Below are 27,969 nucleotides of genomic sequence, written 5' to 3'. Positions count from 1 at the left end.
GGGTTCCACAGTGAGGTCACGGGAGCCAGAAACCGCCCCTGCGATGCGACATCACTCCCATGCAGGGTTTCTTACAGGCACCACATTTCAGAGCCACCAACGGAGGCCGACGGCGGGCAGGAAAGGTGAAGCCACGAGCAGAGCTCTGGGCGCCCGTCGCCTCCCCATGTGGCACGGTGGGAGGGGGAGGAAGGGGCCACGAGCGCCTGCTCCCCACAGGGCTCGTTACAGTGCTGCTGAGGGGAGCGTACAGCACGGCCGGCACAACAGCACAGCCTGAAACACGCAGCACGGGCTGAAACACGCAGCACGGGCTGAAACACGCAGCACGGGCTGAAACACGCAGCACGGGCTGAAACACGCAGCACAGCCTGAAACACGCAGCACGGGCTGAAACACGCAGCACGGGCTGAAACACGCAGCACAGCCTGAAACACGCAGCACGGGCTGAAACACGCAGCACGGGCTGAAACACGCAGCACAGCCTGAAACACGCAGCACGGCCGGCACATGCAGCACAGGCTGAAACACGCAGCACGGCCGGTACACGCAGCAGGTGCTCAGTGAGCCGGCCGACTGTGATCCAGGCCCACATACACACCGTTCTGGAAACCCAGAGACCTCGGCCACTGCAGCCGGTCCCCCGTCTGGGCTCACTCCCACGCCCTCGGGGCGAGGGGACTGCAGCAGGGAGGTGGGGGCGGGGCAGCAGCGTGCTGGGATTGCAATCTGCGTGTTTCGGCTGCATGTCCCTAAGTGCTGGGTGTGGACCGAGACCTTGCAGAAGTGGAGGTCCCACAGCCCTGCTGCGGTAGTGACCACTCTGCCCAGTGGGCCGGGACCCACACGGAGGGGGGCCCTACAACGCGACGACCCCGCGGGGAAGAGCGCAGGCGGCTCACGTTGCTGATGTACTCCAGGGGCGTGAGGCTGAAGGTGGGCAGGGTGTCCGTCAGGGTCTCTCCGATGCCGGCCGTGCTCCAGCTCTGGGGGAGGAAGGACAGCAGGGTCACTGTCACTGCACTGGGCACCCGGGCGGGAGAGCGCTCCCAGGCACTGTCCGTGCACAGCTGGCAGACCAGGGCGCTCTTACCCCGCCACCCGGGAGCCCACTGCAGAGAACTCTCTCTCTCCGCATTCCTGCAGACCCAGGAAGGACGGCGCCCACCTTCTCCACTGAACTAGTCTGGGCCCCACGCCCTGCTTCTCCCTCAGAACAAGAACTGGAGAGCTGGCCTCCCCTGCTCTGAGCTTTCCTACTGCGTGGGGGCCGCGGCTGGGCTGGGCACCGCTCTGGAAAGCCGCAAACCAGGCAGAGCCCAGGCGAATGCCTCCTCCTGGGAGGGGGTGGGGAGGCTCACTCCGGCTGCAGGGACGCCCAAACCACATTCACTTCTATCCACCTTCTGGATCCATTTCTGAACCGACTCAGAACTCAAGAGGGGAGAAGAGGGGGAGATATCGTCTCCAAAACCCGCCCCGCCGGCTGCCCCATGGTCCTGTGAGCCCTGTGGTCCTCCCTGTAAGCCCCGTCTGGGGAAGCCCTCAGCACCAACACGTCTCCCTTCGCCATTCAAGTGGGGATGCACACACGGCCCCATGTGAGCCTCCAGCTCTCTGGAGGGCAGGGCACGGTGCTGGCACACACACGGTTACACACCAGCCCGGCACACCCTCACGTAAATCTGGTTTCTTAATCCCAAGATGAGTCACCTAAAACCAGCCTGGAAAACAGGGCCCTTTCTGGCTGGGCTCCTGGAGGAGCTCCCGAGGTCACACTGCGGGCGTGCTCTGACGGCCGATCTGATCTTTTCAGGAGCATTCTGGGAAGGTAGTGACCACGTCCACCCCTGGGCTCTGGCCCAGGCTACGCCTCCGCTGTCCTCCCCATGCTCTTCAGCACAGGGGATCCTGCCTGATTTCCTTTGCTCTAGACAAGTTCTTTCCTTCCCCACCCTGCCCCATGATTTCCTAAACTCTTTGCTCTTGTTTGAGAATCCTCTTCCGTTTCAAAGTGCCCTACTGCTCAGTTGACTCCCACAGCACTGAGAGGGAGCGCCTGGTCCGATGGCTCACATGTCCCAAGTGCTCACGGTGGGCTCGGCTCTGCAGGGAGGGGACAGCACACACACACTCGAGGCGGCCTTGTCAGGAGGTGTCGGTGGCTGACGCAATCAGCAGAGCAGCACAGGCTCAGAGTGACCAGACAAGGGGCCGGCCACATGGCCCGGGAGGGGCAGAGAGAAGCTAGGAGAACACACAGCTCTGAACACCAGGCTGAGGAAGCCTTCGCCTTCCGAAATAAACTGCTGGGGGGGGGGGCAGAGAAACAGATGGACAAGTAAGCACATAGGAAGGGAACGTATAGAGCAAAAGACACACAGAGGCTTCTCAACCAACTGCGTGCAGGCTGCCCGGACCCAAGTCAGATAGGGAAGCAAGCGGTGGCATCCGTGAGGCGGTGGGGGGTCCGAATGCTGCTTGGTGACACTAGGAACTGGGAGAGGACTACACGTGGACCAGAGTGGCCAGGAGTTGACCAGGTTGGATGAAGCTCCCTGTCCTCCTCTCTATTCTCACATATGCAGGAGAATTTCCGTAATAAAAAAAATCTCAAAAGCAGACTACCATGCTGGCCCTGGGGAGCATGGGGGGCATTCTGAGTGAGGAGACAGCAGCAGAGCAATGCTCCGTGAGGATGAACGCAGCAGCTCCGAGGAGACCCGAGGGTGGGGGGGCAGACAGCTCAAGAGCAGTCCAGAGACGATGGGAACTGGACCGGGCAGCAGCCGTGGACACAGAGGGAACCACATCTAAAAAGGAGGAGCCAGGACAGCTTGGTGATAAAGTCACTGGCAGAGAGGGACAGGGGCTGGAAGAGCAGCAGCATGAGGTGGGGCAGAACCCGGGACCGGCTGTGGGGAAAGACCAGGGTCACAGGGTCCAACACGTGGACGGGAGGCCCTGGGAAAGGCTTCAGGCAGGAGGAAGTGACCAGGTGGAAGGGCGAGGAGACAGGAGGAAACAGGAGGCCCCACGGGCACACGGAGCTCAGGGGGTTTAAAGAGCAGGCCCAGGGAGCCTGGAGAAGGCAGCTGGAAATGAGGAGATTATGTCTCCGCTGCTCAAACTTTAATTAAAATGCCTTCAAGGGGCTTTCCTATCCATCTGTCACCAGGTAACACAGTCAACTTCAGTAACCTGTATTGCTTCCTTTCTGAAGATGAATACATGCACTGTATTTTTTAAAATTCTCATTCCTCTTAAAAAATTAGAACCACAGCCTGACCAGGAGGTGGTGCAGTGGGTAGAGCGTTAGACTGGGATGCAGAAGGACCCAGGTTCGAGACCCCGAAGTCGCCAGCTTGAGCGCGTGGGCTCATCTGGCTTGAGAAAAAAAAAAAAAAAAAAAATCTCACCAGCTCCGCTGGCTGAAGCAACGGGTCACTCGGTCTGCTGAGGGCCTGCGGTCAAGGCACATATGAGAAAGCAATCAATGAACAACTAAGGTGTCGCAACAAAAAACTGATGATTGATGCTTCTCATCTCTCTGTTCCTGTCTGTCCCTGTCTATCCCTCTCTCTGTGTCCTTGTGTAAAAAAGAAAAAAAAAAAAGAGAACCACAGAAAAAAAGTAAGCCACTCTCTGTGAAGCATCCACTCACTTGGCAGCCATTGTGGTAAATCCTATCACCTACAAAACCTCACTTAATCCTCCCGTATCTGTACAGTGAGCAGTTACCGCGTCCCCTCCGTCAAGACGAGATGAGGGCACAGAGGCGGGAGCAGCCTCAGCCACGGGCGCCGAAACCTCGTGCGGGCGGTGTCCAGGCACTCCGGGGCCTGTCACTTCCGCTACACGGGACATGTGGGCGTGGCCGCCGACCTCACTTCCGCTACACGCGACATGTGGGCGTGGCCGCCGACCTCACTTCCGCTGCACGTGTGGGTCGTGGCTCTCCTCCCAGCTCCCCCTGGAAACGTAGTCTGGTTGGAATAGCTCTCACGGCCTTTTGCATGGAAAAGCAACTAAGAAAATGAAAATCAGAGAATTCCAAGGATAATCCTGTAAGTCAACCAGGTCATTCGCTGGACGGATACTGCGCCCAGGGGGGCACAGACCTACGAGGTCCCCCAGGGAGCCGTGAGTGTGGCCAGACACCGGGCGGGCACGCGCTCAGGACATGCAGGGAGCAAAGAGCTTGTAATGAGGCCAAGCTCGCTCCTGTTGCTCCCGAAAGGATCTCCTGGTTGTTAAAGTCCCATAACTGTCTTTAAAAAAAAAGAAGCCGCATCCTGGAAAGACTTGAGGAGACGGGGAGAAAGGTGAGCAGGGAGCAGACCCAGGAATCCCAGAAGGAAAGTGAGGAGCCAGGACCCGGAGCCAGGAGAGAAGACGTGCCTGGGGGGCAGGTCCCTGAGGACTCAGGACAACCAGAGAGGGGAGAGGAAAGGGGGGCGCTCTAGGAAAAGCCCCTAGAAGAGCACCCAGGAATGAACACGGCCAAATCCTCCCAACCCCAGATCAAATCTGGGGAGGCCCCCTCCTGAGTCAAGTTCTGGAACGGGTTCTCTAGAAATGCTGGTGGCATGAAAGTGGTCTCACCAGCTAGCGCCTCTGACCTGCCCCAACCCCCCAGTGGCATGGTGCCCCCCCCAAAAGGGCACAGCCATGTGAGTCCAGCAACAGCAATCCCAGGAACAGCCTGGAAGCACCGTCACAGTAACTGCAATTAAGATAAGGAATTCTTGCTTAGCAATGAGCTGCAGGGGACAGGACCTCCGTGCAGGGGACGGTTGGCTTTGGGGCGTCAGCAGGCCCCTCCCGAAGCTGCTGGGGGGGCACGAGGAGGGGCAGGGGACAGAGGCAGGGAGGCGGGAACCTCACCTCCATCTTGGGGAGGAGCAGCAGCTGCTGTTTGATGCGCAGGAACACCGAGTCGAAGGCCAGCTGGTGGGCCTGCTGGTTGAGCCGCGTCAGGGCTGCACGGGACGTAGACAGCAGGCTGTGGCTGCTGCTGGACCCTTTCTCCTAAAACGAGAACATGCAAAAGGCTGTTTGTTAGGCCCTGAATCTAGCCCAAGATAATGGCCAGTTACCTATTTTGAAAAATCACTGAGAGGAAAATAGTGTGTGTTTCTAGACACAGAGGTGCCCAAAGCAGGACCCTGGGACACAGCCCCACCCCAGCTACTGAACGGGAATCCAGCGGGGTGCTGGCGCCCAGGAATCTGCACTGCTCGCTCCCCTTTCCGGGTGATTCTGAGGCGTCTGAGCTAACACAAGCTCGCGGGTTGGCAGTTTGGCCTGCGACTGTTCCTCAGGGAAAAACCGACCAGAGTGTCACGTACAGACAAGAGCGACGGCCAGAGGCCGACCCCGGTGAGGGCAGATCAGTCACGCTGGGCTGCGAGCCAGAGCACGCACAACCCGTGAGTCCCCAGGAACCCCAGGCAGCCTGAGAGAATGCAGAGACAGAAAAGGGAGCCCCAGCTCTGCGATTACAAATGAACCAATTACAAGAAACGAACAAATCAGATCAGCAGTAAAGATAAACGGAGTCGCTGAACCTAACACAGGAGCACAGCCGTGGACGTGCCGAGCGGCTTGAACAGGGTCTGTCAAGCTCACAGGCAGCCTGTCGGTGGGCCAGGGTGCAGACGGACAGGGAGAAGCCAGCCAGGTCCAGAAGCACCCTGCCGTCTCCCCAGAGCCCGAGGCCCGTCGGGGGAACCCCAGACTGCATTCACTGCGACCGGAGCACCGTCTCCACTGCCTGTCACCGAGATGAACTTCACACCAGACTGCGGGGTGTGAGAAGGACTCTGGACAGGATGCCTGTGGCACCTGTGGAAACTGGGGCCTTTCCCAAGGCAGCTGTGGAACACCGTTTATTGGGAGGTCCTTCTACCCCTGGGCCTCAAGGGTTTAAGCTCAACGTCAAGGGCAGCTTTATGGCAGACAAACTAAGAGTCCAAAGGAACAGCCAGGAGGGCCCCACTGTCCCCAAGTCCTAAGGCTGCCTCCTGCAGGAACGGGCACTGGAGGGCGGCCTGGTTCCCTCCACCCTCGCTCATCCCTGGGAAAGAGGCACGGCTTCTGACTGTTGGGCTGGGGCCAGCCCTTCCCGGTGTGCCCCCAGCAGGCGGCACCCACTCTGCTCCCCTCTGCCCCTCAGTTCAAGTATGCTGTCCCTGCCTGCGGGCCAGGGGCTGCTGGCCGGCTGGGGGGGAGGGGGAGTGCAGCAAGCTCCTCTGGCCTCAGGTCTGAAGCCACTTCCTCCACCTCCCATATGTCAGCAATAATGCCCCCCTTTCCCAACTCCAACCTCTATTCTACAGCTAGTCCCAGCCCAGGCTGTCGGTCAGCTCCTTAAAGGCGCGACATCAGCCTGACCAGGCGGTGGCGCAGTGGATAGTGTCACACTGGGATGCGGAGGACCCAGGTTCGAGACCCCGAGGTCGCCAGCTTGAGCACAGGCTCATCTGGTTTGAGCAAAAGCTCACCGGCTTGAGCCCAAGGTCACTGGCTCGAGCAAGGGGTTAATTTGTCTGCTGAAGGTCCGCGGTCAAGGCACATATGAGAAAGCAATCAATGAACAACTAAAGTGTTGCAACACGCAACGAAAAAGTAATGACTGATGCTTCTCATCTCTCTGTTCCTGTCTGTCCCTGTCTATCCCTCTCTTTGACTCTGTCTCTGTTAAAAAAAAAAAGGGGGGGGGCGCAACATCAGTGAGAGGAAAGGGGCAGCAGCAAGACAGGCCGTGACCCAGGCCCCAGGCCTGGAGGCTGGGATCAGGAAAGGGCACCGACAGGGAAAGCGGCCACTGGCCAGCACGCCCTCGGCCTGCGCCCACACCTTGAGGGAGTAAAGAGTTTCCAGTAAGCCAGCGTGTTCCACGGGGTTCTCTTTCTGGAGGTAATTGTACTCCTGCCACGGGTTCTTGGCCGAGTTCTTCTTGTCCGTCGGGATGCCGTCCTGAAAGCCGGCCAGGCTGCGCGGGCTGTAGGAGTCCGACAGGTACTTCCCTGCTGTGGACAGGACCCTGCAGGGACAGGGGCGAGGGTTACGTCGGACAGACGCTCTTCCGGAAGCACCAGCGTGCTCCTTGCTAAGTCACAGGACACCCTCCTGGGGCATTTTATAGGGAAATGAAGATGCCCTTCGCCGTGCAGGAGGGACTGGGGCTCAGGCACTCAACGCCAGGTGCTGACGGTTCCTACTTCACACTCACTCCCCGGATACACCGTCTTCCTCATGACTGTCACTGCCCTGCCACGGAGCCCTGGGCACTTCCTGTGGGGCCTGCCTTGCTACATGAGCACCCGTCTGGGGTAACCCGCCCCTCAGCCCCAGGGGCCCAGACGGCAGCGGACCACAGCTGGATGGCACATCCACACAGGGGACCTGCCACCCAGCCCGGCTTGCGTGGGCTTGTGCTCCCCAGCACCGTGACGTCCCTGCTGTGGGTTCGGCCTAGCGAGGGCCCTAGTTACAGAGGCCGGCTCGCCAGTTTCTCTGGGGAAGGAAGAGGCCCCAGGAGGGCCGGGCGTGCCCATCACCCTCTGGTGCTGCTGGGGAAGCTGCGCTGTCTCCAAGGAGGTGACTGCCCCCAGGGGTGGCGAAAACCCTCCCCTCCACCCTTCCTCAGCCCAGCTTGACCCTCCAGCCTGCAGGTTTAACAGAACAGAATGATCCAAACACACGTACCCCAGAGATCAGACCCCGGGGACATCCCAACGTGGCTCGTTCTGACCCCCTTCTGGAATTCCTCATGAAAACTGCTTCGGCCACGGCAGCTTTTAGGTTGCACTGACCATTCTCCCCCAAAGTCTGGCGAATTGTCAAGGAACGAATGCCCGCTGTCCCTGCACCCAGACCCTGGGCCTGCCCTCCCACGGGGCCACTGCTGACCCACTACCGCCTGCCTCGGCCAGTCCAGTCCCGTTCCAGGGTCCCTGTTGCTCAGGCCCACCGGTCATTCCAGCTGGGTCCTTCAGTTGCCAGACTGGCCGTCCCTGCGCTGCTGGACCTCCCAGTCGCCCTGTTCCCTGTCCGGCCCCTGGCCTTCCTCGTGCCCTCCCACACTCCTCTTCCTCTGCCCTTCTAAGGGGGAGCAGGATGACCTTTCCAAACGACACATCCGGTTTTGTCCTTTCCCTGAAGACCCCTCAGGGGCCCCAGGACGAGTCTACACCTGCCCAGGCAGGGCGCCAGGCAGGCCCCTCCATCGCAGAAACTGCCGGAGCCCTGGTGGCCTTACGCCCGGTCCCTCGGGTATGCCAGCCGCCCTACCTCAGCCCACACGCCACCTCACACACCCTTCCCCGTGCGCCTGGGAACCCCACTGCCCCCCACGTGCGGGGGCCGAGGCCATGTCTGCCCCGTGGTCCTCCTGCCCTGAGGAGCTCCACCTCTGTGCCCACCAGCCCCGCCCACCTCTGAAGGCGTTCATCATCCTGTTTCATCTCTCTCCTGCTGGAAGGTAAGGGCAAGACAGGCTCTTCATCTCTGAGTTCCTAACACTGAGCAGAGGACCCGCCACACGGCAGGTGCTCAATTTTTTTTTTTTAAGAAAGAGACAGGAGGCCCTGGCAGGTTGGCTCAGTGGTAGAGCGTCAGCCTGGCGTGCAGGAGTCCCGGGTTTGATTCCCGGCCAGGGCACACAGGAGATGCACCCATCTGCTTCTCCACCCCTCCCCCTCTCCTTCCTCTCTGTCTCTCTCTTCCCCTCCCGCAGCCGAGGCTCCATTGGAGCAAGGTTGGCCCGGGTACTGAGGATGGCTCTGTGGCCTCTGCCTCAGGCACTAGAATGGCTCTGGTTGCAACAGAGCGACGCCCCAGGTGGGCAGAGCATCGCCCCCTGGTGGGTGTGCCGGGTGGATCTCGATTGGGTGCATGCGGGAGTCTGACTGCCTCCCTGTTTCCAACTTCGGAAAAATGCAAAAAAAATAAAACAAAACAAAAAAACAGGAAGGGAGAGAGATGAGAGGCATCAACTTGTAGTTGTGGCATTTTAGTTATTCAGTGATTGCTTTCTCATACGTGCCTTGACCAGGGAACTACAGCTGAGCCAGTGACCCCTTGCTCAAGCCAGCGACCTTGGGATCATAACGATGATCTCGCGCTCAAGCTGGCGACCTCAGGGTTTTGAACCAGGGACCTCAGCATTCTGGGTCAATGTTCTCTTCTCTACATCACCACCTGTCAGGCTCACTAACTCTCCTTGGAATGACAGCCTGGTCTCTGGCCTTAGGGAGGTCAGCCCTTGGCCTGCCATTCCAGTTGAGGAACAGATACGGTGAGAATGTTTCAAGTATTAGGAGATTCCAGGTTAAAGTGTCAGAATAGTGTGCACTACAATAAAAACCAATATTTTGAAAATGGCAGATAAACACAGCTCTGCCCTCCCCGGCCCCTGGAGGCCCCCAGCACCCGCCCGTTCTCACCGCACACCGGAGCCCTCCCACAGACAGCACTTCCGGACAGCGATTCTCAGCCACTGTGCAATGGTGGCCAACTATTTAGTCAGGGGCTCTGACCTCTGTATCCTCAGATTGGCAAAAAATACGTATTTTTTTTGGAGTGGCAGTGAATTTTAGCATTTAGTTCCTGCGTGCCAGGAGATGAGGAAGGCTGCAACGGCTGCTCTGGGTAACGAGTTGTCTGAGAGGAGAGGGCGTGCTGCTGGGCTGCACAGCCGTCTGGACCGGGCTTCTCCCCGAATCCGGAGGAATGGGGCTTAGCCGGGCCCGGGGAAAGGAGAGGCCCAGCCGGACGGAAGGGGGCCAGAGGCCGGGGGCCAGAGCACCCTGCGGAAGAGACCGGCTGTGAGGCATGCCGGGGCAACGCCAGGCCCTGGCCAGTATCAGAGCAGAGCAAGGCGCGGGAGGGGACTTGCCCCGGGCAGGCGGGCAGCGCCGAGGTCACTGCAGAGCCCAGAAGGCAGGTTGGCGGGGTGAACCCTGACTGGGCAGCCCAGGAGACCAGCCACCACCTATCAACACCTTTTCTGTGGGGAAATTCCTCTTCAGGCCCCATAACTGACGTACAAACAAGCAGTGGCATCCAACCCAGCCATCATCTGGAGATGACATGTACTGTCTCCCCATTCAGGCTGCAACTTCCAAATCTCCTCAAAATGCCATGACCATGGCCAAGCAGATCAGAACCTGGCCCCTTTTCAGAGTTCAACAGATGTTTAATGAGAACAACAGTGACACCGTGTATCGAGGTCCAGACAGTCCTTGAACAAGGTGGCTTCAGTGTGACCCTAAGCTATGGTTCCCGTGTGCTGTGTCGAGTTCTTCCCCAGAAGAACCCAGGGCCACACCTGGCTCTCTCCTCACCTGTTCGCCAGCTGCTGCTCGAAGTCCCCGCACTGCCTCAAGAGCTCTCCGCAGGTGGCGATGATCCTAACAAAACAGAAGGCACTTAAGGGCAAGTGTTTGGAGTGCCAACCTGGACCTCAAACATTGTCTCATTCATAAAAACTCTCAGCTATTCACTCCTGCGGTGTGCTGCGCTCTGGGGAAGCAGCTCACCCTCTGCCGGCCTGCCTGAGGGGTGTCGTTCGTCAGTGATTGCCGTTAGACAGTGGTGCCCCCTCCTAACCCTCTCCTGTCACCGGTCTCTGCCGGGCACCCCAGTTCTACTGCACAGGCTCTCCAATAACTTCACAGGTTCAAACTATTCAGGTGCTTTTTGGGGCTGTGTCCTTGAGAAAACGGGCTGGAAATACTTTAAGAAATATAAAAGCTGAAATCCCTTCTTTAGCATCTGTCTGATGCCGCACTGCCGAGCACAGAGGAGAGCGCTGTCTGGATGCGGGAAGAGCCTCCTCTGCTCACAGGCGTGAGTAGGGCGGGGAGGGCCTGCCGGCCTGCTTCCCAGCGACAAGCCTGAACGGCCATCAGATCTGCATTTAACGATCTTCATTTTCAAGTAATTTTATGCAAGGCCTCTGACTCCAGCTCCCGAGTCTTTCGACACCAAACGATAATGTCAGGACAAATCCAAGGATTAAAAACATCTTAAGCCTCGTTAACTTTTAACTTCCTCTGAAAGAGCCTGTCATCACCAGGGTATCTAGACATTCCATCGCAAGGAAGGCGTATGAGAAAGTGCAGTGCCCCTCGCCGTGGTACACGGAACCCGGGCACGCTCCGCTACTCCGTGCCAGCACGGGTGACGGGGGCGGGGGGAGGCATGTAGAACATCACACTTCATCAAAACACCCCCAGCCCAGACTGGAGCCCCTGGTGGGGCGGGGGGGAGGGGGTAATCCAAATGCTCCCAGGAGGTCCTAGCTCCACAGTGATCAGAGAGCTTCAGAGGGCAGAGCTGCTAAACCACCCGGGGGCGGGGGACCCACGGCCCAGCAGAGTGGACACACGCCCGGTCTCACACGGGCTTCAGAGGGGGAGAGCTGCTAAACCACCCGGGGGCGGGGGACCCGCGGCCCAGCAGAGTGGACGCCCACCCGGTCTCACGCGGGCTTCAGAGGGCAGAGCTGCTAAACCACCCGGGGGCGGGGGACCCACGGCCCAGCAGAGTGGACGCACGCCCGGTCTCACGCGGGCTTCAGAGGGCAGAGCTGCTAAACCACCCGGGGGCGGGGGACCCACGGCCCAGCAGAGTGCACGCACGCCCGGTCTCACGCGGCTTCAGCATCCAACCCCAGGGGGTCGTGTCCTTGAGACAAGGGGGCTGGAGCTTCCGAGTTTTAAGTGATGTGAGAAATCTAGGTTATGTTAAATCAGGTTTTTAAATGTTGGCAACTGACCCAAACATTTTTAAAAAGCTGTGATCACACCAAACACGTTCACAGGTCAGATCGGGCCCAGGCCAGGCAGACTACACTCGCTGGATGGATGGACACATCAAGGGTCCGATTTCTCAGGCCACACAGCCTCCTCCAGGACCTGGCTGTCAGCAACCTCTGGGGGGTCACCGCACTGCCTTTCACGGAACCGTCCACGGTCCTTTGCAGGCCGAACAGCTGGTACTACGGCATCGGACCCAGAGACAGGAGCCAGTCCGCCTGGTATTTTCTACGTTAAGCGCTGAGGTACTTAGACCAAAGATGACAAATTCACGTCATCAAGTTTAAACTTGTTAAAACTATTTTAAAAGAGGCGGCTTCTTGGTGTTTAGTTGGGTTGGGTTTTTGTTCAGGGGCTTGTTTTCAGAGTCCAGAGTGTTTACTTAAATTAAAAAAAAAAAAAGGCAGTGAGAGGAAAAAAAACAACCCGACCCCTCACACACACACCGGTCATCTTACACCCGACAGCACACGTGTCGAAGCGCCCCCACGAGGCCCGTGCGTAACTGCGCCCACGTCACCTGATGGAGTTCTGGAAGGCGGCCCAGTCCTCCTGGAACAGGGAGCCGGGAGGGGCGTCGTCCAGCCCGCACTTCTTCCGGATCGAGTGGAGCGTGCTGCTGAAATCGGACACGTACCTGGGGGACAAGGTGACAGGGCTGTGGGCATCCAGTCCAGACCCAGACTCCTGGAACCATCCAGTCTGGACCGGGCCTGTGACCTTGAGGGCGGCTTCAGGCCCCTCCCGGGGGAGATGACACACAGCCCAGCACAGGAAGGTCTTCTCACCGGGCGGGCGGGGCCGAGAAACCACACGGGGAAATGACTCCCTTGTCCTGGCAATACATCTCTTTGGAAGGTGGCTCAGAGAGCTGGTCTAAGACAGCGGGTCCCGCTCTAACACCCAGCGTCCCCGGGATGCTCTAGGGCCGTTGTAAGGTATCAGAAAGCTGAAAAATTAACATTGATATTCTAGGAGGAAAGGTCAGGCTTTCCTATCCCGCCCCTCCTTAGGGAGCGAGGGAGAAGAATGTAGAAGTTTCTGGCTTGCAAGACAATGGGTCATTTAGTTTTAAATCTAAAATAAAGGTTAACCAAGAAACTTCTCTTTCAATGGGAGACAGATTTATATACCACCTTGCATTGATTGTAGTTCCTCCCCCTCCCTGGAATTCTGAGAGTAACATACCTTTAGGCTAGTGAGGGAAGAGGAACCCTGAAAGATTTATAAACATCTTTGATTGTGTTACCTTGAAAGTCTTAATGTTTCTGTGTGTCCCCTAAACAAATGTTGTCAGCTTGTACCGTGATGTCATGCTCTCCCCCACCCGTGTGCAATCAAGGGTATATAAACAGCCCCTGAAATATTTTGGGCACACGATTTGGGTGTGCTGCCCCATGTAAGCTATATGCAGCCGGCATATTTAATAAATCTCCTCCTTTAATAAAACTCTTCAAAATTCATCTGGACTTGGTGTCTCTACGTGAATTAGATGGAGTGAGGTACGGTGCCTTTCAGAATCTGGGGTGCGGTCCTTTATGACAAGGCAGGTCGCTGGTGCCCAGGGAGCCTTTGCTGCTCTGAGCCCCGGACTGGGAGTGAGCAGCCAGGCTCCACCCAGGCGGGAGCCGTGGATGGCACGACCACTCGGTTCCCCGCTGAAGCCCCCCCCCCCCCCCCCCCGCCTGTGCCTTGTCCCCGCCCACCACACACTTCCCCTCACAGCCTGTCCCCGTGCGTGCTTCCTGCTTATGGCTGTCTTCAGGCCAGCAGTGCTGGGGGGACGGGCTGTGCCATAGTAGCTCGTGGCCCTGTCCCTAGAACAGCACAGGAGATGCGGAAATAGCTCCTGAATGAATGAGGACTGGGCCGCAGCCTCGGGCAAGCAGCTCCATGCTGCGGAGCTCGGTTTCCGCCTTTAAAGTGCATGGTCAGCCTCACGCAGAGCTCCGGGCCACTGTCGATGGGCCAGCTTGTCCTTGCTCTCCTGTTTGTCAGGACCGATCGCGGCATCTGCATGCAGCGGCCTCAGACCCCCCCCCCCGCCTTTCCAACCGCACACTAGAGTGGCTGCTGTTTCCCATTACGTTACCCAAGGCTGTTACCACAAAGCACCAACCGCACAAATACAGATTTAGAGACTTCTTATTCTAAACAATAATGACGTTAAAAGAGCTAAAAGTCAACTGGCCATATCAAGGTCATAAAAGTATTTAAAAAAAAATAATCATGGCCTTGGCCAGTTGGCTCAGTGGAGAGCACGTTGGCCGAGCGTATGAACATCCCGGGTTCAATCCCCAGTTGGGGCACACAGGAGAAGCGACCATCTGCTTCTCTCCACCTCCCTCTCCCCCTCCTCTCCCTCTTCCCCTCCTGCAGCCAGTGGCTTGGTTGGTTTGGCCCCAATGCTGAGGATAGCTTGGTTGGTCCAATCCCATCAGCATCAGGTGCTAAAAATAGCTTGGTTGATTCGAGCATTGGCCCCACATGGGGTTGTTGAGTGGATCCTGGTTGGGGTGCATGTCGGAGTCTGTCTATCTCCCCTCTTCTTATATAAAAAGGAAATTATCATGATACCTTAATTTCCTTAATGTTTTTATAGTTCCAAAATATACCTGCAGAGAAACTGAACTACTAAACCTTAACTACTAACTTAAATTACTTGAATAGAAAATATATGGGGACAGAAAGAGACTTGACTTTGGTGGTGACATACTGTGGAACTGCACACCTGAAAGTTACATAATTTTATTAGCCAATATCACCCCAGTAAGTTCAACAACAACCTAAAAAGAATTACAAAATTTTCGACAAAGTGTTTTGTTGAAAGTTTTAAAAATGGACCTGGTGTCTTGCTGCGTTTCCCCATGGAGCCCTCGTGACGTGAGGTTACCATAAATCAGGGGTCCCCAAACTACGGCCCGCGGGCTGCATGTGGCCCCCTGAGGCCATTTATCCAGCCCCCGCCGCACTTCTGGAAGAAGTACCTCTTTCATTGGTGGTCAGTGAGAGGAGCACACTGACCATCTCATTAGCCAAAAGGAAACCCATAGTTCCCATTGAAATACTGGTCAGTTTGTTGATTTAAATTTACTTGTTCTTTATTTTAAATATTGTATTTGTTCCCGTTTTGTTTTTTTACTTTAAAATAAGATATGTGCAGTGTGCATAGGGATTTCTTCATAGTTTTTTTTATAGTCTGGCCCTCCAACGGTCTGAGGGACAGTGAACTGGCCCCCTGTGTAAAAAGTTTGGGGACACCTGCCATAAATGCAGTGACACACTGTGTGCTGTCTGAAGAGCAGGACCCGAGGGCTGAGTGGGCACTGCTTCTAGGGGGTTCGGTTCCTGGGGCGCGTACGGGTGAGTGCATGACCTTGGGAGGCCGTGCTCAGGGCACAAGGTGCCCCTCCACCTGCAGCACTTGTGTGCATCACGAGAGGTCATGCCTATGCCTCCCTTGCTTCCAAACCACAGGCTCGAAGTGAGGAGAGTGGACCGCAACGGCCCCGGGCACAGCCCCAAGGAGTGCATCAGCATGTTGGACAGAAAAGCCAGTCAGGGGCCAGGAGGCAGAGACCGCCTCGGACCAGCCGCTGACCACAGCTGCCGCTGCTGCGCCCTCCACACACGCCCCAGCCTTCCCCTGGAAAGCTGCGGAAGCACAACTCCCTGGCGGTGCCCCCCGCTCCCGCCCGGCACCAGCCTTCCGGAGGGGCAGCCCTTGGGGAGCAGGAGGCCTCGAGGACAGAGAGACAAGGCAGTGTTGAGAACACGCTGTGCTCTAGCTGCAGGAGGCTCACCTGCTGCGTCAACACCCTGCCAAGCTGACACACATATGTAAGAGCGTGCCGGCCCCCACGCACATCTCTGCAGCCATGACAGTGCCCGGGGGGGGGGGGCAGGCCACAGAGCTGGGGCACAGGGGAGCCAGGGCACCCCACACCAGCCCCGCACCTCCCCATTCCCCCACAGCCAGTGTTCCCACCCGTCTCTGCTGCGCATCAGAGCCCTGCCTTAGGGTTCCACACACACCTTGCTGTGACAGCCACACCCCCGGGAAGGGTGACTCGATCCTCATCAATTCACTCAGAGAAAAGGAACCTGGACTCGATCCCACCCCAGGCCCTGTCCAGTGAGCATCAGAGCAGGGTCTGAGCCCTGGGGGCCCCAGTCCAGCGCCCACACTTCCGTCAGAGTCAGAACCCCAAGTTCTGTGAGACCTTGTCAGCTGCTCTGTCCCGTACCATCACCCTGGTTCCAGTCAGGCAGCCTCCTCCTGTGCCCGGGGGGCTCACCCTCCATTAATGCCCACAGTATTAACGCCCGCCCCACTGCTGAGCACTGTCCCATCTGACCCCTGCCTGACCCTGCACAGCTCTGCCTCACCCTGACTTCCCTCGTGTCAAACACCAGCTGTCTTTTTTCTTTTTTTTGACAGAGATAGGAGCAAATAGAGACAGTCAGGAAGGGAGAGAGATGAGAAGCATCAATTCTTCATTGCAGCATTTTAGTTGTTCATTGATTGCTTTCTCATATGTGCCTTAACTGGGGGGCTCCAGCAGAGCAAGTGACCCCTTGCTCAAGCCAGCAACCTTGGGCTCAAGCCAGTCACCAAGGGGTCATGTCTATGATCTCACACTCAAGCCAGCGACCCTGCGCTCAAGCAGGTGACCTCGGGGATTTGAACCTGGGTCCTCCACGTCCCAGTTGGATGCTCTATCCACTGCGCCACCGCCTGGTCAGGGAACACCAGCTGTCTTTGTAGTTTCAAAATCTCCCCTTCTAAGAGTAAGTGACCAGGTTTCAGTTTGAATTTCTAATGTGGATTTGTATTGTTTGTGTTTTTTTTAAACAAAGTAACCAAAGTAAGCAACAGAGCGCTAGAAGAAAAAGCGTCACTGCTCCTCGTGTTCAGGGAGGAGAGAAGATACAATAAAGCTGATAAACAAAAACCTCTGAAAGTCTGGAGGGAAGACGCAGACCAAGAGCAAATCGGTCAGAACGTGTCACTGCTCAAGAGGAGGGCTGAGAGTTGGCAGAAAGGAAGACTTTCATTGTTTTTCTTTTACAATAAAATTTCTACATCTCAAAAAAATCCTCTCCATCCACAGAATCCCAGTTGGTGGCAAAGAGGTCAAATTCCAACTGATGAAACTTGTCACCAACACGTCTCTTCCTACAGGAGCGCCTCTGGGCCATCTGGTCACGCGTCTGGCTGAGGGGGACACGTGTCCTCAGCAGGACGTCAGCCTGTGCCCCGTGAGCCACCCTCAGGAGGGGCTGACTGCCACAGAGTGACCGAGAGAGCTGGCTGGGTCCAAGGACCCTCAGAGCTCACAGTGGCATGCTTAGTATTTAGGGAATGACAAGAGCTCCCCGACTTTCAAGAGCAGAACTCCTTCAGCCGATAAGAGGAACTTCTTGAGACCCAGGGCAGGTTTGCTCCAGCACAAGCTACCAGCGAAGGTCTCTTGGAGAGCCGAAGAATGTCCCCGTCTCTGAGCTGGAGACATGGGAGCTGCGACCCCCCGACGGCCCCCTCCCCCGCCTCCGTGACCAGGTCACGAAACCCAGCCTTGAGTTGCTTTCTTTCCTTCTCTTTTCTCTAACTAAACTTCATTTTAGTCCCCCCCTTCTCTTTTTAACAGCTTTGTGGTGATATAATTCACATACCACACAAGTCAATTGTACCACTTAACATACTAGACAACTCAACCGTTTCTGATACAGTCCGAGTGGTCACCACAATCAACTCCAGAACATTTTCCTCACCCCCAAACCCCCGTAACTTTTAGCAGGCACCCCCTCTCCCCAGTGCTGCTCCCACCCAGCCTCAGGCAACCACCGTAGAGAGGTCTTCCCTCCCTGCCGGTTTCCTCCCTCCCTGCCGGTTTCCTGTCGCTTCTATCGACGGGATTGTCTGAGGGGTCTTCTGGGGCTAGCCTCCTTCACTTAGCGTATGTTCACATACTTTTATTTTTTACTTTATATTCTTAATTATATAAGAAATGTGTGAATTTATGCTCCTTCTTAGAAACCCAGAAACTAAGAGCCCTGGCCGGACAGCTCAGGTGACTAGAGCATCGTCCCAAATCGCAGAGTGCCGGCTCTACCCCGGTCAGGGCACCCACGGGAACAGCTCGAGGGTTCTGTCTCTGTCTCTCTCCCTTCCTCTCCCGCTAAATCAATAAATAAGAATTAAAAAAGAAACCCAGAAACTAAGAGATAAAAGTAAATCCCCTGTGATCACCACCCCAGTCCTTGCCCATCTGCCCAGAGAAAGGAGTGTTTTGAGTCTGTTGCCTAACTTTCCACATCAGGGCGCAGCCAACTTCCTTTAAAAAAAAAAAAAAAATTACTGACTGATTTTAGAGAGACAGAAACCTAACAGAAAACATTTGTTCCTGTGTGGGACCTGACTGGGGAGGCTACTCGACAAGCTCCACACGTCCAGACGCCACTCTCACCCACCGAGCCGCCTGGCCAGGGCGGAGCTCAGCAAAGCTTGTGGTAAGCTCTAGACCAGGCGTCCCCAGACTGCGGCCCCCGCCGCACTTCCGGAAGGGGCACCTCTTCCATTGGTGGTCAGTGAGAGGAGCACTGTATGTGGCGGCCCTCCAATGGTCTGAGGGACAGTGAACTGGCCTCCTGTGTAAAAAGTCTGGGGACCCCTGTTCTAGACATTCTCGGTTCTGAGCTCCACAGGTCTGTGTCCTAACTACTCAACTCTACCTTCACAGTGCGAAGGAAGCACAGGCCACAGGTAAGTGAAAGAGGCAGCTGTGTACCAAGAAAGCTTGATGCCAAAAACAGATGGCAGGCCACATTTGACTGATGAGCTCGAGTTTGCCAGCCCCTACTTTGCAGGGACATAGAGTGCATTTTATCTTATTCACTTTTTGTTAAGTGAGAAGCGGGAAGACAAAGAGACAGACTCCCTGCATGCACCCAGACCAACCAGTATCCACCTGGCAACCCCCTACCAGGTGATGCTCGGCCGATCTGGGGCCGCTGCTCAGCAACCGAACTATTTTATTAGCACCAACCTCAACACCTGGGGCCAACTCATGCTACCCACCAAGCCATGGCTGCAGGAGGAGAAGAAGAAGAGAGGGGGGGAGGGGGCAGGGTGGAGAAGCAGACAGGTGCTTCCCCTGTGTGCCCTGGCCAGGAATCAAACCTGGGACATCCACATGCTGGGCTCACGCACTACCACTGAGCTGGAACATACAGTGCATTTTAAAGTACAAAAAAAGGACCCAGAACAGGGGATGGCACTTGTGGTTTTTGTAAATGAAGCTACACTAGAATATAGCCATACCCACTCATTTACATGTCATCCAACTCTGCTCCCAGATTACTGAGGTGAGTGACACAAAGGTCTCTACTGACCACAAGGCCGGAAGCCAGAAATATTTACCGTCCGGTTCTTCGCAGAAACTGTGTTCCGAACCCGCTACAGAAAATGAACCCAAGTTTGTATGCTCTTTCCACGTGAAGTACGAGGCTTTACCTGTCATTCTGCAACTGGTTTCTGACCACTCAACAGTATTTCTGAGACATAAGCGTGTCAGTAGTGTAGATGCAACCAATGCCTCAGGTGCCGCCCAGAGCCCCCGTGTGAGGACACCACACCTCACACAGCCACTGCCCTCTGAGGACACTCAGGATGCTCATGCTCCAGCACCACACACAGGGTCACAGCGAACATCCTTAGGCACGTCCCCTCGGGCTTTGCAGGGAGTGCTACTCCAGGGTTCAGAGCAGGCACGGGGACACACGCACATTTCTAGGGGGACAGACAGCACCGCCCACCCATGTGACCTGCCCTGACCCCTCCCCCGCCTTACTTGGCAAAGAGGGACTTCAAGGCTGTCAGCAGGCCGCAGGTCCCCAGGCCGTTGGTGAATCTGACGCATCTGTCCACCGCCGCGGACGCCAGGCCAAAGAGCTTGCCCACAGAGTGGCTCAGCTCCTGCACGCAGTCAATGACCTCCCCGTGCTCCTGGTGAGACAGCAGCGCCTCAGACTCGAGGACAAATGAACCGGCCGCACTGAGAGGGGAGGCTTCCAAGCCTCCTCACCCCAGAAAAACCATGGACAAGGGACATCAGAAATGCCGTCCCCAACTGTGACAGCTCTTCACAAGCTGAGCTGAGCAGGACGGTCTAAGTGGCCGGTGGATCACAGAAATGACCCCCACCCCCCGAAAGCACGATGGAATCCTAACGCTCACCCTTACACGGTCACCCCTGTGACTGAGAGGACACCCCTCCCTTCTGGTTCTCAAGCTAGGACTCAAACTCCCTGATTCAGACATTCCAAAAGAATGCCATGACAAGAAAATGCCTCGCTCCTTCAGGGACAAGAGTGTGGCTGAAGCAGGACAGACTGTCCAGGAAGAGGGGACACTGGGGAAGGGTTAGGGTTCAGTTATCATAAGATATCCTAAATGTCAACTCGCCTCACACAAGACAACTTGGTATCAGCCCCGGACAGGACCTCTCTCCCCGACACCCACCCAGTGCCCACACGCAGACCACCTAGTGCTCCAGACAGGACCTCTCTCCCCCACACCCACCCAGTGCCCACACGCAGACCACCTAGTGCTCCGGACAGGACCTCTCTCCCCCACACCCACCCAGTGCCCACACGCAGACCACCTAGTGCTCCAGACAGGACCTCTCTCCCCCACACCCACCCAGTGCCCACACGCAGACCACCTAGTGCTCCGGACAGGACCTCTCTCCCCCACACCCACCCAGTGCCCACACGCAGGCCACCTAGTGCTCCAGACAGGACCTCTCTCCCCCACACCCCTGTGCCCCGCCAAGGGCTGGCCCGAGGGACCCGGGGCCGTGTGGGGACATTACCAGAGGCACTGCGCTGATCTGGGGACCCGGGGCCGTGTGGGGACATTACCAGAGGCACTGCGCTGAGCTGGGGACCCGGGGCCGTGTGGGGACATTACCAGAGGCACTGCGCTGAGCTGGGGACCCGGGGCCGTGTGGGGACATTACCAGAGGCACTGCGCTGAGCTGGATGAGGAGGTGCTTGGCTTCCATGTCGCCGTACTTGAGCTGGTAGGGCTTGTAGGGCCCGTACACGGCGGCCACCAGCTCCGTGACCTTCACCGGGTTGTGCTCCCCTGCGGGGAAGGGGACACGAGAGGCCACCATGAGCGCAGACTCGGACACCAGCTCTGGAGAGCGACGGGACAACAGGTCCTGGGACCTCCCTGCCTCAGCGCAGGCCACCCACGCTCACGGGCAGGCGGCTGCTCCTGGCCGCGGGGGCTGCCCTCACCGTCCAGCGTGTTTGGACGGTGGCCGATACTGGTCTCCAGCACTAACTACTACAGACCCCACCCACTGGGCCCCACAACGCACGGTAGTCATAAACCTCTTCATAGCGTAATTGAAAAATAAAAATTATTTCAAGTCAAAAAAAAAAAAAAGATCCCCATCAAAGGAGGGGCTCTCGTCAGTCGAGTCCAAGCAGCACCACACAAAGAAGGCTGTGCAGACGCTGCCCCAGGCCGGGACAGAATGGGCCGTCGAGTCCAAGCAGCACCACACAAAGAAGGCTGTGCAGACCCTGTCCCAGAACGGGACAGAACGGGCCGTCGAGTCCAAGCAGCACCACGCAAAGAAGGCTGTGCAGACGCTGCCCCAGAACGGGACAGAACGGGCCGTCGAGTCCAAGCACCACCACGCAAAGAAGGCTGTGCAGACGCTGCCCCAGGCCGGGACAGAACGGACCCAGGCACCACGCCTTCCTGAAACCCCTGGGCAGTGACATAAATGCGAAGCTTTCTATCAAAAATTTAAATGGGCCCATTCTAGGACACAGCGATTCACCTTCTCAGCGGAGCCTCTGCCAGGGACCCCGGCACCCCTGCCTGAAGACTAATGCTACTAACTGTGAAGGGTGACCTCCTAATTCCACATCCAGGGGCTGGCCTTCCTTAGTAAAGAAGGGGATTTCCTTTCTTTGTCTCTCTTTACTATCACAGTGAATGCATGAACTCTTTTTTTATGCATGGTTTTCATTCATTATTGCCATTATTCATTTCAAACCTGGCCTGACCCCTGGTGGCGCCGTGGGTAGAGCATCGGCCTGGAACGCTGAGGTCGCCGGTTCAAACCCCGGGCTTGCCTGGTCAAGGCACATATGTGAAGCAACTACTATGAGTTGATGCTTCCTGCTCCTCCCCCTTCTTTCTCTCTCTCTCTCTAAGATCAACAAGTTAAAAAAAATCTTTAAAAAAATAATATTTTCAAATTTGGTCCGCGGGGGCTCCTTCAGGCTGGCACCTGTGTCTTCCTGACACATCCCTATCAGTCTCAGAGAGATTTCTTGCTTTTCGACAGAAACTGTTCCAAGAATAAAAAATTATAGTAACCCATAGTTATGGTCATTAAACATTTAATGACATAAGAAAAGTCTCCTCATTTATTTTAAGCAAGGAAAGAGAATATAGTACACAACCAATGTTTAAAACATGCACACATGCGTGTGTGTGCACAAAGTACACGTGTGTCTGTGACAAACCTGCCCTGACATTGGAGTCACTGGGAGGAAACCCCAAGTGCTGCAGCAACTCTCTCCGAGTGAGGACGTTATGGCTCATTTTTATTCTATTTCTGTGTTTCCACAGTATGTTTAAATTAAAAAAAAAGCTTTTGGAAAATTGCAAGAGTGATCATTAACACTCTCCAGGGCCATGGTCAGGGAGCGCCTGCACCCCCTACCCTCAGTGCCGTCCAGGGCAGCGGGAGGAGGCCCTGCGCCTGGACTGCCTCCCTCCTGCTCGGCCCCAGCAGGATGCGCGGCCTCGACAACCCCCAGCAGGGCGCGCGGCCTCGACAACCCCCAGCAGGGCGCGCGGCCTCGACAACCCCCAGCAGGGCGTGCGGCCTCGACAACCCCCAGCAGGGCGCGCGGCCTCGACAACCCCCAGCAGGGCGCGCGGCCTCGACATCCCCCAGCAGGGCGCGCGGCCTCGACAACCCCCAGCAGGGCGCGCGGCCTCGACAACCCCCAGCAGGGCGCGCGGCCTCGACAACCCCCAGCAGGGCGCGCGGCCTCGACATCCCCCAGCAGGGCGCGCGGCCTCGACAACCCCCAGCAGGGCGCGCGGCCTCGACAACCCCCAGCAGGGCGCGCGGCCTCGACAACCCCCAGCAGGGCGCGCGGCCTCGACAACCCCCAGCAGGGCGCGCGGCCTCGACAACCCCCAGCAGGGCACGCGGCCTCGACATCCCCCAGCAGGGCGCGCGGCCTCGACAACCCCCAGCAGGGCGCGCGGCCTCGACATCCCCCAGCAGGGCGCGCGGCCTCGACAACCCCCAGCAGGGCACGCGGCCTCGACATCCCCCAGCAGGGCGCGCGGCCTCGACAACCCCCAGCAGGGCGCGCGGCCTCGACATCCCCCAGCAGGGCGCGCGGCCTCGACAACCCCCAGCAGGGCGCGCGGCCTCGACAACCCCCAGCAGGGCGCGCGGCCTCGACAACCCCAGCCCCTGCAAGCTGCCGCGGCCAAGGCCGGAGCAGGGGGGTGCCAGCAACACCTGCAGATCACCAGGACCCGGACAGCAAGCACACTCCCTGGGCTGTCTGGGGCAGTGACACAAGTGTCACTAAGAGAAGCAGCCTAGCTGGTGACACAGGTACGGTTTCCTCATCTGACAGCAGCGTGTCACGAGGTCCGTGTCACCTAACACGTCACAATGTTTCCAGCACAGAGAGAAACGGCTGGGGAAGCACAGCCCCCTGGGGCACTGTGTGCCCGGTGGGGACAGGGAGGGCTGCTCCCAGATGGCAGCGGGGGTGCCCACTCTCCGTAGTCCCCTTCAGTCCTGACGTAGCACCCTGCCCTCAAAACTGCTGCCACATAGCCTGACCAGGCTGTGGAGCAGTGGATAGAGCATTGGACTGGGATGTGGAGGACCCAGGTTCGAGACCCTGAGGTCGCCAGCTTGAGCACAGACTCATCTGGTTTGAGCAAAGCTCACCAGCTTGGACCCAAGGTCGCTGGCTCGAGCAAGGGGTTACTTGGTCTGCTGAAGGCCTGTGGTCAAGGCACATATGAGAAAGCAATCAATGAACAACTAGGTGTTGCAACAAAAAACTAATGATTGATGCTTCTCATCTTTCTGCGTTCCTATCTGTCCCTATCTATATCCTCTTCTCTGACTCTCTCTGTCACTGTAAAAAAAACAAACAAACAAACAAACAAAAAAACTGCTGCCACATAAAAGAGCTCCCCTAGCCCTGGCCGATTGGCTCAGTGGTAGAGCGTCGGCCTGGCATGCAGGGTCCCGGGTTTGATTCCCGGCCAGGGCACACAGGAGAAGCGCCCATCTGCTTCTCCACCCCTCCCCCTCTCCTTCCTCTCTGCCTCTCTCTTCCCCTCCCGCAGCCAAGGCTCCATTGGAGCAAAGTTGGCCCGGGCGCTGAGGATGGCTCCATGGCCTCTGCCCCAGGCGCTAGAATGGCTCTGGATACAACAGAGCAACGCCCCCTGGTGGGCGTGCCGGGTGGATCCCGGTCGGGCGCATGTGGGAGTCTGTCTGGCTGCCTCCCCGTTTCCAACTTCAGAAAAATACAAAAGCCCCCCTAACCCATTTGTTCCCTGAAACCTAACGTGTAGGTTGAACTGCCTGAGGTACCAATGACTTAGAAGGAAGACACTCCATTTGCAGAGTGACCTATGCTAGCAGCTGGTGGCTAATGTCCACCCACCTCATCTACCTTCCCGACCCCACTGAGGCCCAGCACTTGCCCAGACTGCGTGAACCAGCGCGCAGCCCGGCTGTCAGGTGAATGTATCAGGCAGCAACGGCTTCCACACGGCCGTGATTCTGTGGAAAGTTTCCACAGCTGCTGCGAAGGCAAGCAGTGACCCCTCCCATCTCTGTGAGAGGGGTCGCCCGCACAGGCAGACCAGACCGGGCGGGAGAGGAGTGATTACGTGAGTGGGGCAGCAGCGCCGTCTCCAGCCCCTTGGCGAAGTGGGAGGTGGTGGCGTACAGCTCCAGCAGCGTGGGGAGCTCCAGCTCGGGCCCCGCCCGCTCCACGCTGGAGCCCAGGCAGGCGGGCAGGGGGGGCGCCAGGTCTCCCAGGGTCTGGACCAGCAGCACGGTCACCACCTCGCAGGGGTTCTTGAAAACCTGCAGTGGAAGAGGGGTACGCGCATCAGCACACGTGGTCCCGGATCTCCGAAAGAGGCGACCTCCCGGGTTACTCCGAGTGGCCTCCTCAGGGGCTGTGAGCCCAATTTTACCCACGGCAAGCGTGGACACGCTCAGGAAAGCCGAGTGAACTGGCGGGACGAGCAAGCCGTCCGTGTCGACCGCCTACTGCGTGTCTGTAAACTTCTCTCCCTGGCCCCAAGTGAACTGCTTGTTCTGTGTGGTGACAGAGACAGAGAGTGACAGAGAGGAAGACCGGGACAGAGACAGAGAGTGACAGAGAGGAAGACCGGGACAGAGACAGAGAGTGACAGAGAGGAAGACCGGGACAGAGACAGAGAGTGACAGAGAGGAAGACCGGGACAGAGACAGAGAGTGACAGAGAGGAAGACCAGGATAGAGACAGAGAGTGACAGAGAGGAAGACCGGGACAGAGACAGAGAGTGACAGAGAGGAAGACCAGGATAGAGACAGACAGGAAGGGACAGCGAGGAGAAGCATCCGTTCTTCTTTGTGGCTCCTTAGTTGTTCATTGAGTGCTTTCTCATATGTGCCTTGACCGTGGGCCTTGAGCAGACCGAGTAACCCCTTGCTCGAGCCAGTGACCTGGGTCCAAGCTGGTGAACTTTTGCTCAAACCAGATGAGCCCGTGCTCAAGCTGGCAACCTCGGGGTCTCGAACCTGGGTCCTCTGCATCCCAGTCCGACGCTCTATCCACTGCGCCACCACCTGGTCAAGCTATTATGACATAATTTAAATATGCACAAACATGAAACCAGATATAAGACTGTTCTTATGCAACTCAAAAGCCAAAAAAGTGTAAGTTTAAAAACTATGAAGTCAGCCTGACACAACAAAGAACTGATGCTTCTCATCTCTCTCCCTTCCTGTCTCACCCTATCTGTCCTTATCTGTCCCTCTCTCTGTCTCTGTCACAAAAAGAATAACTATGAAATAAATAAATTTAAAATTTTTACTAGAAAATACCCTGAAATAAGTGAAAATAAAAACACTATACAGAAAAACTTATGGGACACATCAAAAACACTTCTTAGAGGAAAATGTATAGCTGTAAATGAAGACATTAAAGAAAAGTATCTCACATCAGTAGCCTAACTGGACACATTAAGGAACTAGAAAAAAGAAACTAAACTCAGTAATAGCAAAAAAACAAAAATAATAAAAGATTCAAGCAGAGACAAATGCAAGAGAACAGAAAAATTAATTTAAAAATCGACAACACTAGCCTGACCAGGCAGTGGCACAGTGGATAGTGTTGGCCTAGGACCCAGGTTCGAACCACGAGGTTGCCACTTTGAGCAAAGGCTAACCAGTCTGAGCACGGGGTCGCTGGCTTGAGCCCAAAGGTCACTGGCTTGAGCCTAAGATCGCTGGCTTGAGTAAGGGGTCACTGGCGTGGCTGGAGCCCCCTGGTCAAGGCACATATATGAACAACTAAAGTGACTCAACTAAGAGTGGATGCTTCTCCTCTCTCTCCCTTCCTGTCTCTCTCGCTTGAAAGAAAGAAAGAGAGAAAGAAAAGAAAAGAAAAGAAGAAAGAAAGAAAGAAAGAAAGAAAGAAAGAAAGAAAGAAAGAAAGAAAGAAAGAAAGAAAAGGAAAACTATCAGGTAGAAACTGTACAACTTCTACAGGATGTTTTTGTTTTTGTCTTTGAGTCTGCACTGCGTTGTTCAAGGAGAAAGGAAGGAGGTGGGTGGAGAAGGGTGACAGCCAGCTGCATGATGACCTGGTCGAGGAATTCTCTCCGACCACAGCGAGTTCATTCCAGCACACGGCTGGCAAACACCCGAGAGCGAGTCACAGCTAGTTTGAAAGTAATACAGGTGACACCATAAGCAGACACAGGTAGCTTTCTCTCTTCTAAAGAGGACCTGGTGGCCCCCCCCCCCCCTGCGCATCAAGAAAAGTGGACAGCAGTTCACACCCTTGATGGCTGACAATGCCTAGACGTTCTGGAGAGTAAGTGATAAAAAGCTTCCTCTTCAATACAGCTCCCGGGTCTGCCTCTGACCCAGGTCGGAGGGCACCTTTAAAATCACATTCTTCCGTTAGCTTGCGAGGTGCTGAGAACAAGGGACACTAACTGCAGAGCAGGGAAACCTGACCCGAGCTGAGATAAGACGAGCTTGTTCACTCCCCGGGCACCTGACGGGCCTCCTGTGCTCAGATGAGGCGATAACGCCCGCAGGAATTCCAGGGCGCCCTCGCTGAACAGGGAACACTGTCCCATCAGACCCCGTTCAGACCCAGGTAAGACCGAGGGTAACAGTGTTAACTGACAGCGAGAGCTTTTACTGCCTTGGGTTTGGACGCTTCTCTTTTAACCCCTTCCGAGACGGCAGGTGCTCTGCATGCGAGACAACTCCGCGCAGCCGCCCGGAGCCCAGGGGGGCGTTACCTGGGCAGCCCACTGGATCTGCGTGTGCCAGGCGCCGAGTAAGGCATCGTAGAGTCCGCTCAGCTGCCGGTCCAGGGGCAGGTCGCTCTGGCCCAGCTCCTGCCAGACGCCCACAAGCTGCGCCTGCACGGGCAGAACAGAGGGCCTTCCTGGGTGCGCCGACCCCTGCCGCCCGCCCAGCACCGAGGGGCCTTCCTGGGTGCGCCGACCCCTGCCGCCCGCCCAGCACCGAGGGGCCTTCCTGGGTGCACCGACCCCTGCTGCCCGCCCAGCACCGAGGGGCCTTCCTGGATGCACCGACCCCTGCCGCCCGCCCAGCACCGAGGGGCCTTCCTGGGTGCACCGACCCCTGCTGCCCGCCCAGCACCGAGGGGCCTTCCTGGGTGCACCGACCCCTGCCGCCCGCCCAGCACCGAGGGGCCTTCCTGGGTGCACCGACCCCTGCCGCCCGCCCAGCACCGAGGGGCCTTCCTGGGTGCACCGACCCCTGCCGCCCGCCCAGCACCGAGGGGCCTTCCTGGG

The 27,969-nt window shown here is 56.9% G+C and overlaps 1 protein-coding gene across 2 annotated transcripts in view; it reads right to left on the bottom strand.

Moving 5' to 3' along the window:
• COG7 (component of oligomeric golgi complex 7) overlaps positions 1–27,969 on the bottom strand; it is a 127,158-nt gene that overhangs the window by 6,456 nt on the left and 92,733 nt on the right. For both annotated transcript variants that reach the window (XM_066275856.1, XM_066275855.1), the window contains 9 exons: positions 27,448–27,570; positions 24,808–25,006; positions 20,852–20,979; positions 19,682–19,836; positions 12,349–12,465; positions 10,353–10,418; positions 6,862–7,048; positions 4,888–5,031; positions 903–986 (listed from right to left, as the gene is read on the bottom strand). In XM_066275856.1, coding sequence (XP_066131953.1) covers positions 903–986; positions 4,888–5,031; positions 6,862–7,048; positions 10,353–10,418; positions 12,349–12,465; positions 19,682–19,836; positions 20,852–20,979; positions 24,808–25,006; positions 27,448–27,570 — 1,203 coding nt within the window. The remainder of the gene's footprint in view (positions 1–902; positions 987–4,887; positions 5,032–6,861; positions 7,049–10,352; positions 10,419–12,348; positions 12,466–19,681; positions 19,837–20,851; positions 20,980–24,807; positions 25,007–27,447; positions 27,571–27,969) is intronic.

This window comes from Saccopteryx bilineata, chromosome 4 (genome assembly GCF_036850765.1).
Source record: "Saccopteryx bilineata isolate mSacBil1 chromosome 4, mSacBil1_pri_phased_curated, whole genome shotgun sequence".
NCBI lineage: Eukaryota > Metazoa > Chordata > Mammalia > Chiroptera > Emballonuridae > Saccopteryx > Saccopteryx bilineata.
The sequence above is the reverse complement of the archived record's forward strand: the minus strand, read 5'-3'. Positions and strand labels throughout refer to the sequence as shown.